A 12,680-nucleotide genomic window follows, 5' to 3' on the forward strand; every position below is an offset into this window, starting at 1 on the left:
TCATTAGATGCGGAGAAAGCATTTGATAGAGTTGAATGGCCATACTTATTTAATGTGATGGAGAAGTTTAATTTCAGTCTGACATTCATTTCCTGGTTTAAACTGATATATCATACTCCAGTAGCCTTGGTGCTTACTAACAGTCAAAGATCTCCCTTTTTTCGTTTATTTCGGAGCACTAGACAAGGCTGTCCTCTTAGTCCATTATTATTTGATATTGCTTTAGAACCCTTGGCAATTGCTATCAGAGAATCACCGAATATTTTTGTCATTAATCGTGGGACAGATATACATAAGTTATCATTATATGCAGATGATTTATTATTATTTATTTCTGATCCTGAGAAATCCATTCCTGCAGTTTTATCATTGTTGGCTCAATTTAGTGATTTTTCCAGGTATAAGTTTAATCTTAATAAGAGTGAATTGTTTCCTTTAAATAGACAGGTTCCAATTTATGGAAATTTACCTTTTAAATTAGTTAATGACTCTTTTATTTACTTAGGGATTAAATTCACAAAAAAGCAATAAAGACTTATTTAAGGTTAATTTTTTACCCTTAATCAATCAGATTAAATGTTTGTTTACTAAGTGGTCACCACTATTTTTATCTCTGATAGGTCGGATTAATGCTATTAAGGTGGTTATTTTATCCAAGTTTTTATATATATTTCAAGCGGTACCAATTTTTATTCCGAAATCTTTTTTTGCTAATGTTGATTCAAAAATTTCCTCATATATATGGCAGAATAAAAATCCTAGGTTAGGTAAAATTTATTTACAGAAGGCAAGGAAGGAAGGTGGATTGGCATTGCCTAATTTTAGATTTTATTATTGGGCAGTTAATATCCGATATTTGATATGTTGGTTAAAGGGTTGGGATATATCTTTTAGAACTCATTGGGTGAACCTGGAAATTAAATCTGTACAAGGATTTGCATTGGGTTCTACTTTAGGGACTTCTCTTCCCTTTGCTCTTTCTAAATTGCCGAAATGAATTGACAACCCGATAGTTAAACATACTTTACGTATATGGTTTCAATTTCGGAAATTTTTTGTGTTGACTCAGTTTGTTTTAAATATTCCTATTGTATCCAATTGCTTTCTTTATCCTTCTATTATAGACCAAGCTTATTCAGCTTGGAAGACTAAAGGATTACTACAATTTTCCGATTTATTTTTGGATAATTGTTTTATGTCTTTTGAGCAATTATCTAATAAATATAATTTGCCTAGATTTCATTTTTTTAGATATTTACAGATTAGGAATTTCTTAAATACTGTACTTCCTACTTTTTCCAAATTTTGTGTCTTCAGGTATTTTGGAGAATTTGTTTGAACTAAACCCTTTTCAGAAAGGGCTAATATCAAAACTTTACAATATAATTATGAAGATACGTTCAGAGCCCTTTTATAAGACTAAAAATGATTGGGAAAGAGAATTTAACCTTACTATCCCTATTGAGAATTGGGATAAAAATCTTCAATTAGTTAATACATCATCTATATGTGCTAAACATTCATTAATACAGTTTAAAGTTGTGCACAGGGCTCATATGTCCAAAGATAAATTGGCTCATTTTTATTTCTATATAAATCCTATTTGTGACAGATGTCATTCTGAGATAGCGTCTTTAACTCATATGTTCTGGTTGTGTCCGCTTTTGAAAAAATATTGGAAAGATATCTTTGATATTATTTCTGCAGTATTGAACATTGATTTACAACCTCATCCTATTACTGCAATTTTTGGTTTACCAATGATGGACACAATCCATTTATCATCTTCTGCTTGTTGAATGATTGCATTTCTTACACTAATGGCTAGAAGATCTATTTTGTTGAATTGGAAAGAAATTACTCCTCCTACTGTATTTCATTGGTTTTCTCAAACTATGTTATGTCTAGATTTAGAAAAAATTAGAAGTGGTATATTTGATACTTCTATTAAATTTGAAAAGATATGGAGACCATTTATTCAATATTTTCATATGATGTAATATGACCCTGTTCCAAGCCTATTTGATTTTCCAGTTTCGATTTTATATATGTTGAGAGGATCGCAGTTGATGACGCTGATGATTTTGTATTTTTGTGAGATATTATAAACAGCCCTTTTTTTTCTTTTTCCATTTTTTCTTTTTCACTTTTTCTTTTTTTGTTTTTTTTCCTTATTAGTTACTAGATTATTAGATTAGTTTTTTTTGCATAATTTTTTTTTCTTTTTCTTTTTTCTTTTTTTATTATATGTTATGATATACCTAGGTTTGCCTTGTTTATTTGTATATTGTATCGTCCATGATTTGGGAATACTCATTTATACTGTAATCATTGCTTATGTATTCTTTCATGTTCAGTTGAAATGTGTATGTTTGTAATCCCATTATCTATGTATCAATTTTATTTTGTTGATATTAATAACAATAATAAAAAGATTGAAAAAGAAAAGAAGGGAAATTATGTTCTCATGCACCACCTAACCTTGGTGCTGGAAGTAGGTTTGAATAGTGCTGAAAGAATGGTCTCGGTGGGTAATTGCAGTGCATTTTATAGAGAGATTATGCTGCAGGCAGCCAGTGTAGCTTGTGGAGGGAGTGAATGTTCAGAATGTTTAGGGAAGAGTGGGTTGACGATGCATCTATGAAGCAGATTGCCTTGTTCCAGATGGTGTCAAGTTGCTTTAGAGTTGCACTTGGGTGGTGAATATTTGGGATTTAGAACTGAAGAGGACTTTGGAGTTTCAGTTGCTAAGCATGTTCGAGACAAACCAATAGAAGTTTAGATACTTTGGGTATCAAGATTGCAACAAAGTGACACTTAGGTAAAAGACCAAGCATGTCCTTATTGAATGGTGGAACAGACATGAAGGGTCAAATGGCCTTCTCCTGTTTCATTATTTGCCTCCCACCCCGGTGATTTTATTGCACCTCTGAAAAATAATTCCTATCAGATCAAACAAGCAGAATTTTGATTCTCAATTTCGCTCTGAAATTAGGAGCAGCCTTGATTAATATTCTTTGTCAATAATAAAATTAACTGCAATACTTTATATAACCAGATAACAACTAAAAACCTTAATTCCATGATTAAGATCGTACCTGAATGTCAAACATCTTTTTTTAAAACTTGAACATGTATTTTTATGTTGCAGAGGCTTTTTTGGCTATCTTGATCGATGGATGTTTTAATGCATAAAATCAAATGACAGATCAAATCTTTGTTTCTCACTGTCAGTTTAATGTTCTCTAATTACCCAATTATGCAATTCATGAATTGCTGATTTCTGTTTTTGCAGTTGTTTAGCAATTGTTTATTTCTCTTCCAGAAACTGTTTCCATCTGTCTTTTTTATATTTTTCAAGATTTCTTCTTCCAACTGTCCTGTTCAACATTGAACCTTTGACACCACTGTAAAAATGCAGTATGGTTTACAAGGCTGTCTCCTGATTTTCCATTAATAATTTAAAATTCAATAAATAACTTATCTTTGATGTAGTTTAGGATTCACTGAATGTATGCTGGTATATAAATGCAACTTATTTGTTCTTTTCAGTGCATTATGTAGCCAATACTATTTAAAGGAATGAAACTTAATCATCTTAAGTGCTTTCTACAGTGCATGCCCTTCCTTATCCTGGCACGAGGATCATTTATGTAATTTATCAAGGAAAGGAATGGGAAGATTTTTCACGTTTTTATGTTTTCTAGATTTGCAATATCGGTTACTGAGTTTTGGACTGTACAAATAATCTTTCTTCTTAATGATAACAATAAATCTAGGCAACTGTAGATATAGGCTGCTAACCTTGATCCTCAGATGATTATGTTGGTGCTGGGCAGGACAGGTGCTGGGGAAATCTGGTTGTGTTGAGAATAGTATGTCGTTGGGGAACTGTGAAGGGACAGGTAGAGCTCAAAACTTATTCAGCAATTTGTTGACCAGCATGTATCTAAGCTATTAAGTTGGTTGGATTATATTGCTTTTGGAAATACATTCTCTGAAAAATGTGCAGAATGACCCTGAACAAGGAATCTGTGCCATCTGTCTCCTTGCTATTAATAGACAATCTTCACACACGCAGATATGGATGTCTGCACATTGGTGCTAACAATGTTTTGTCGGAATTGTCTGACAAGAGATGTTGTGAGTCTCATGTACCTGCTAAAACTAACCAGTGCAAAATTGTATTCATGGCTGTATTGCATATCTTAAAGGAAAAGTAACTACTTAATCCAGTTACTGTTGGAAATCAATTTGGAGAGCAGTGGTGGCATGGAAGTGATCACTTTAATGATGCTGCTAACCTTGAGTTCCTAGTGTAGGTAGTCAATATTTTGAGAGAGATCTGCATGAAGGAAACCACTATGGGTCAAAATGAAGCTATTTGAGGAGGGAGTTGTCAGAAGAGGTACCGTAATGCCCACACTGATGGCATAAGTACTTGATTGGAAAGCTGCAAGAAGATCAAGGACGTTTGTATATCAGTACATCAGATTTTTTTTATATGCTTCTGATTTCCTGATTTACACTGGATTGGAAGACCAATATGCTCAGTAATGTGAGATTGCCATGTGGGGAACATCTCACCAAGTGGGCTTGACTTTATCCTTATTGATCATTGGGCTTTGGTGGAAGTTGTAACATTTGTTGATCATTCTTTTCTACTATCATTATTTGTCATGAAGGAACACAAACATTGATATTATGGGGCAGCTCCAATGTTGAGAATAAATTAGAACACTGGAATGCCTCTATCTGATGATATTATGTAACCTGAAATCCATTTTGTGTTTTAATTAAATTTTCTGGTTTTTAGGAATCACTTACAAGACAAAAATATATTGGTCATCCTTGATTGTTGTTGAGAAGGAGGTGGTGAGCCACCATTTTAAAATGCTGCTGAAAAACTACAAATAAATTCAACATTCCTTATGATAGAAAGGTGGTTATTGATGAAGCAGCTAAAAATGGATTAACCATAAGATGCTGACAAGAGGCATAATCTCTAGATTGCTAATTTATAATAATATCACTTTTGTATGAAAGTTCTGGTTTCCTCTTTCCTTTCAAGTCATTCTGATTTCAGTGGATTGCCCGACTTTGCTTAAATTGTTAACTGTTACCAATTATGTTAGAATAAATAGTGCCAAATCTATTGACTTTTCAAGAAATTCAAGATTGTTTAATAACGGTTCCAGTACACAAGTGTAAAAGAGAATTGGATCTGATGCAGCACAAAAAGACAATAAGCTAAAGAGTAATAATAATAAATGAATAATAAATATAAATACGTAAGATTAGCTTGTATACTTTGATTGTACATCCATGATGTGAAACTAGGAATAGGAGTGTCTGTTTGTACATGAGGTGACTCTGACAGGAAATGATAATGTAGTGGTGCTGGGGGCAGGAGGGGTGGGTTAGTGAATGGAGGTATTAATCAGCCTCGCTGTTCAGGGGAAGTACTGTTGTGGAGTCTGATGGTCCTTCGCAAATGTCTCAGTGTCTTTACAGAAGAATTTGTGATATATGAATCTAAGAACAGAAGCGTGCACATGCCACTTGGACCTTCATGCAATGCTGCCATTCTTGAAGTTCATAGTCAGTTTCTTTCCTATATTCCCATATCTACTTCTTCCTGGAATATCCCAAAATCTGTTGATTTCTATATAATATGTATGCATACAGTATACTGTCAATGTTTCTGTCCTGATGAAGGGTCTTGGCCCAAAATGTTGACCGTTTATTCCTTTCTGTATTGCTGTCTGACCTGCTGAGTTCATCCAGCATTTTGTATGTATTGCTCTGGATTTCCAGCATATGCAGAACTCTTATGTTTAAGATTACTGTATTGTCAGCATTGTTTACACACTAATTTCCTGATTGATTCTGTACCATGCATCCTGGTGATGTGCAACTCCCGCTGATGTTATCTGCCCCTATCCCTATCCAAACTGATTCTAAGTGAAGATGATCCTATCCACTGCTGTTGTGTAGCCTCTAATACCAGGGCTATGTTTCCTGGAATATTTTAATGACCGCTTTCCTTCTATTTGTTTGTTGTAATTTCATCGTATTTGTTCCATTAATTTATACAGTGTTTTGTGTTACAATTGCTGTGTTCATACAGACAAAATATTTAATTTGACTTTTTGCCAACTTTGATATTTCTGACTCTAATTGGAGGAATACAATTATGTTATAGACACTGTCCCTTCCTGACAGACTCTGGTTATTATTGCCCATTTTCCTACCATGCATTATTACTTCATTAATTTCCTTCAACTTTCTAAATTCTCCTTTACACCCTGCTTTTAAATTTATAGGCCTAGTTATTCAACTTTCTGGACGCCAGCCCCAGCCAGATTCAATTTAAGCTTGTGACAATGGATCAGCTCCTTTTTTCGTCATTACTAGTACTGGCTTTATAATTTCAAGCCCATTTTTCCCCACACTAATCTTTGAGGTAAGCATTCAGTTCTTTGTGATTTTCCATAAGCCAAAATGTAAGAAACTAGTTGTAATGCAGACATTAACTTTTTAATTTGGATCCTAACTGCATGGTTTGTGGAATTGTGGACAGTGGAACTCTTACTTTATTTTCACTTAAGATTCCTATCCAGCCCTCTTACTTAAGATTCACTCTCACTTAGGATACCTGTCCAGCACTATTCAGATGCCCTTAACCCTGAGAGTGAATAACTAATAGTCTTTGGATTCCAGTCTCCGAGGTGCAGAGAAAATTACCATTTCCCTGAAGTATTCTGTTCTGTACTATCACAGATACCATTTCTTTTGGCTCCCCCCAGTTGAATGTTCCCTGTATCACACTGCTGTGGTCAATTTGTTCAGTCTGACTGCAGTCTCTGTTGCCATCCATACAGGATGCTGGAACCTTGCACCTGTTGGATAAGTGCAAAGGCAGAGGTTCTTGCAGGCCTGCTTTCTGGACTTCCATAACTGACTTACTCGCAATTGTACTTTTGTCCCTGTTAGTCATTTCTACGTTATTTATTCTAAAGGATGTGACTGGCTCCTTGAAAATTGTATCCAGGGAACTTCTTTCCTAATGCCGAATTTCAGGCAACAAAACGACCTGAAGGCCTTCTGGCTGCAGATATTTTCATGGATCCCAAATGATTTCATCAACTCTCACATACAACAGTTATAATACATAGCATGCTCTGCCATATCTATCTTAAAAACATTTTTCATTCAATTTATTTAATTATTTTACCATCACATGTATCTCAAAGTTGTATAGTCAATGTCCACATTCCATGGACGCTGCATTCTGAAGGAGCTATTCTAAAAAATGCTACTCTTTCAGCTAGTGATGCATACGTGAATGGAATTTGAATTTGGTACATCATTAGCTTAGAGTTTTCAACCAATCCATTTTTGTGAGTTGAATTTATATGAATTGGAGTTAAACTTCTTAAAAATCTATATTTTACTTTTGAGAAATTAATGTTTTGTACATCAATCATTGGTAGTCTGATATTAAAATAAGATAATGCTTTATCCTTGCTCTGAGTTTCTATCTTATTGACAAGCGCTTAATCATCAGCAGAAAATTATTCCACCTTTAATCCATGGCTTCATAAATTAGGAGCAAAGGATCAAAACATTAAACCTTGCATTGATAAAATTCTGTAAATTTATGATGAGCTACTGTGCTTCTTGATGTACTCTAGCTTTTCTTATCACTAAGCAAAAATCAGGATAGTCCGTCCATTAACATCTTGCTGATAAGAAGTACAGTGGATTCTGGTTAATTGGGCCATCAGTTAATCGGGGCAACCTGATTAACCAATTTGGGATAACTGTTAAAGAATAAAAACGAATCAAGAAAATAACTGGGATTCCCTTTGTTTATTTGGGACACCATGTTGCTTAATTGGGACAGGAGACTTGCCGAACAGTTTTTAGTTGGTCTCAGTCACGTGTACTTGTGTGGCCATTAGACACCACTGTGCTTAGAGTGAACAATTTTTAAATAGCATCAGTTGCATGTGTTTGTGTTCAAAAAGCAGTGATTTTTGTCACTGATAGTTGATGACAAATAAACAGGAAGACAATTCAGAACAGTTTTGCTCCCTGTGGTTTCAAGCATTCAGGCTTGGACTGGGAGTGAACATGAAACTATTTCACAACTTCAATAAGTTAGAAGCTACAAAGGATCTGAAGTTAGCAAAAATCACCTTGCATGTTACAATGAGAATGAAGATTTGGAGGATGCAATTATCAAAAGCAATGTTTGAAACAATCCATTATCTGCACTAGTTGGCTGCACTGATTTTGTTAATTTACAGTCAATGAATAAAACATGGCAGCATACACTCGATGCTTTTTCAATCGATAACTATTAGGAACTAATACAGTTTTATAGTACTGTAATGGTATTGGTAATGTTCTAATTTGTTCTGTATTTCATTTAAATACAGAATTAGTTAGTTAAATAGTAGCTTGTCTTTTTTTTATACCTTTTTAACTATTTCCAGAAAACTTCAACTAATTGGGACAGCTGCTTAATTGGGCCAAAATGTACTGGTTCTGATGTGCCCCAGTTAAATGGAATCCACTGCACTACAGTATGTACAACCTCATGAATTTCTAGGAAAGCCATTTGCTAAACTTGGTGGGTAGTTTGTGTTTGCAAATTAGTTTTTAAATGCAAACTGCTGTTCATCCGTACTGAAAGGCATTTTCATGGGCTTTCTAAGTTTTGCCTTGCTGTTCATTATATATGAAAGCCTCAACATAGATTTTTTGGACATTATATGTCAAATTTGAGCCTTTTCATTGCACCAGCAACAGCAATGAAACAGATATTCAGTGATTGTTGCTGGGTATCAGTCAGATGTAGAAATTTCATTTCTCTCTCTTTGAGCAGAAATTGTAGCAGTTTCACTGCCAATTTGCTGGGAATGAGCGGATTTTAAATTGATACTTGATTACTTCTGGTTTTTATGTATGGGTTCACCTTGTCATTGACCTTTTTTCATAAATAATGTGTAGTGAATAAATAAAGTTTGTAGTTATAACTGAAATTGGCCAATACAGTATTATAAATAGTGTTATATGTATCAATAACTTTAAAATAGACTTGTATTTGTTTAAAAAGAAAGCATTATCAAATCTATAACCTTGCTGAAGGTTTCAAAGATCCTTTTTCCTGTTCATTCATTACTTTTATAAAAACGCTATTCATGGAATAGTTACAGTCATGCTTGAACAGAGTTTTAAATTAAATTGAAAATTTCTTTTTGGAAATGTTTGGAGCACTTTTATGGAGATCATAGGTACTTTTAAAATTATAATTTCTATGTACATAAAAATAATCTCGTTGAAAGAAGTCATGCTCAATATTACATGGAGTTTAAATTTTTGCCTTTAAGTACACTATTGGTAGATGTAATTTGTTGCATTTAAGTTTTGCATTCAAAGTTCAAACTACATTTATTATCAAAGTATGTATGCTATCTACAACCTTGAGATTCATCTCCTTACAGGCAGCCACAACGCAAAGAACCCAATATAACCTATTTAAAAAAAGACCATCAAACACCCAATATGCAGGAAAACAAAACATTGCGCAAGCAATAAGCGTTCGGCACAGACTAGAAGGGCCAAGGTGGTCTATTTCCGTGCTGTAATTGTTATATGGTTATAATAAAAGTAAGCAAGTAACATTCAGAACTGAGTACACAGTTCAGAAAATGAATACATAGCCCCAAAGCCAGTCACAACCGATCCAGGTGTCCATTAGTTGCAGGTCACAGCCTCAGTTCATTGCAGAGATGAGTAAACCTTGTGAGCCCTGGGTCATCCCTCTCCTCTAGCCCTGACACCCTTCGCTTTTCAGTCTGGCCCGGTGCTTAAATCAGCCAAAGAGTGAGTTGTTCCTCACTCTCAGAGCTGGGCTGTGCTGCCTCAGTATGCTGTCAGGCCCAGGACCTGCCACTTCGATTCGGCCTATACATGCCATACTGCAAGCGTCCTGCTCCTTTGAGGCTGCAAAAATGTTAGGTCATACAGGAGGTTCAAAAGCTTAACTCCGAAAGGGAACTTACAGGCTATTGATTGCAGTGATCGTTTTTAAGCAAAATGTGATCAATAAAGTAGTCAGTAGTTTTGTTTGCTGCTATCAGTTCATTGCTGTGCCTCACCAGTGCTACCTTAAACCAGAAACCATTATTTTTCTATATGGGAAACTTAAACATATTCAGTAAGTAAATCCCGAGCTTTTTCTTAAACCTTTAATTGCTTGTTCCATTGTACATTTGTAACCTGATACCACCCCATTTGAAACTATATCTTTACTTTGTGGTCATGCCTTATGATCATAATTTAGATTAGATAATTTATAATTATTATTGTATTGTTTACATTTGGATATTATTAATGAGAACATTTGAGTTGTTTTCATATGTTGTGGTTGCATTCTCTTTTACTATAATAGCCCTTTTAAAGCAAAGCACCAAGAAACACAAAGAGTTATTTAAATTGGATTTCTTCCAGAAAGGTTTAGTAGACGTTTTAGCAGATCAGGTGCCCTTGTGAATATTCCTAGTACTTTTGTTTTTGACCATTATTTTGGTTTATCTTGATGCTTGGAATAAATTTCAAACTGTTTCTAAGTTTCCAGCTTTATCAGTGGAGAGCAATCTGGGCAAAAAAATAACTGTTTTTGAACTCTCCTTGTATCCAAACGATCTATAGAACACCAGTATACATGGTTATCTATTATCCTAGTTTCAGTCACTAGTGGCAAATAACTGCAAGCTAGGTTTTGCACTTTTCCCTTATTTTCACTTCATTTCTAAAGTGACCTATTGAGCAGAAATAAAGGTATATTTAAATTATAGTAACTTAAAATAATGTGTGTCACATCAAAGGTACTTTGACCATTTAAATGTGGTGGGCATAAAATGCAATGAAACGTTATATATTTCATTCATTTGGAACTTAGATGACAAAGCAACATTCATTGGATTTGTTTTTCAGATATATTGTCCTCCCAAATGGAATTCTGCAAATTGTAGAAGTGCAGGCAAGTGACGCTGGAGAATTCCGTTGCGTGGCCACAAATGTAGTTCAGACACGCTACAGTCAGGATGCCAATCTCACCGTATTACAAGGTAATATGATACATAGATTATTATAAGGGAATCGATTTTAAATTTAAATTTTGAAGCTGTTTATGAACTATAATTTCTCCTGGAGAAGACAAAAAGTTTTTGTTTCATTGTTATGTAAATATCAGAATTGAATTTTATAACTTTGAATCAAAGTATTAAACATTTCCACCCATGTAATGTGATTTCTCTGGGTTATCTAGCCTCCATGTGGCTCTGTAACCATGTTGTTAATTTGGCTAGTTCAGTTAAACTCTTGGGAAATAGTGAGTAACATATACAAAATGCTGAAGGAGCACAGCAGGTCAGACAACATCTATGGAAAGGAATAAACAGCTGATGTTTTGGCCAAGACCCTTCAGATGGTAGATTCTCAAACATTGTCAGTTGTAGAATTGACTATGGCTTATGCTGTTTAAGATCAGTGATGGTTGAGCCTTTTTATGAATGTACTCCTTTATTATGTGGGAAGTCATGAATAGAACTGAACATTATAGCATCATTGGCAAATTAAGCTTTATGTTTTTAAGCCTATTTCATAATGTGTAAATTCTGAATGATTGTGCTTTGTATGTGAAGTACCATTAGATTTACAGTACCTATAAAAAGTCTTCACTCCCCTTGGAAGTTTTCATATTTTATTCTTTTACAACATTGAATCATAGTGGATTTAATTTGGCTTTTTTGACACTGATCAACTGAAAAAGTCTTTTTCATGTCAAAGTGAAAACAGACCTCTACAAAGTGATCTAAATTAATTACAAATATAAAACACAAAATATTTGATTGTATGAGTATTCTCACTCTTCAATTCAGCATTTGGTAGAAGCACCTTTGGCAGTGGTTACAGCCTTGAGGTCTCTATCAGCTATACACATCTGGACATTGCAATTTTCCCCCATTCTTCTTTTCAAAACTGCCCAAACTCTGTCAGATTGCATGGGGATTATGAGTGAACAGCCCTTTTCAAGTCTAGCCACAAATTCTCATTTAGATTGAGGCCTGGGTGTTGACTTGGCCACTCCAGGGCATTAACTTTTTTGTTTTTAAGCCATTCCTGTGCAGCTTTGGCTTTATTCTTGGGGGCATTGTCTTGTTGGAAAACAGATTTTCTCCCAAGTCGCAGTTCTCTTGCAGACTGCATGAGGATTTCCCCAGGATTTCCCTGTCTTTTGCTGTATTCATTTTACCTCTACCTTCACAAGCTTTCCAGGGCCTTCTGTAGTAAAGCATCCCCACAGCATGATGCAGCCATGGTAGGGATGGTGTGATTTTGATTATGCGCAGTGTTTGGCTTACTCCAAAAATAGCTTTTAGTCTGATGGCCAAAAGCTCCAATATGCCTTCTGGTTATCTCTAGCTGAGATTTCATGTGAGTTTTTTTTTTCAATGGTGGCTTTCTTTTAGCCATTCTCCTATAAAACTGCATCTGGTGACTGGTGAAGCACCTGGGTAACAGTTGTTGTATGTGCAGTCTCTCCTGTCTCAGCCACTGAAGCTTGTAACTCCTCCAGAGTTGTCATAGGTCTCTTGGGTGGC

The 12,680-nt window shown here is 34.9% G+C and overlaps 1 protein-coding gene across 5 annotated transcripts in view; it reads left to right on the plus strand.

The window, feature by feature from the left end:
• igdcc4 (immunoglobulin superfamily, DCC subclass, member 4) overlaps positions 1–12,680 on the plus strand; it is a 151,146-nt gene that overhangs the window by 62,348 nt on the left and 76,118 nt on the right. For 4 of the 5 annotated variants that reach the window (XM_059952837.1, XM_059952834.1, XM_059952835.1 and 1 more), the window contains one exon: positions 11,011–11,144. The exons of the other annotated variant lie outside the window; for it this stretch is intronic. In XM_059952837.1, coding sequence (XP_059808820.1) covers positions 11,011–11,144 — 134 coding nt within the window. The remainder of the gene's footprint in view (positions 1–11,010; positions 11,145–12,680) is intronic. 5 annotated transcript variants of the gene reach the window in all.

This window comes from Hypanus sabinus, chromosome 28 (assembly GCF_030144855.1).
Source record: "Hypanus sabinus isolate sHypSab1 chromosome 28, sHypSab1.hap1, whole genome shotgun sequence".
Classification (NCBI taxonomy): Eukaryota; Metazoa; Chordata; class Chondrichthyes; order Myliobatiformes; family Dasyatidae; genus Hypanus; species Hypanus sabinus.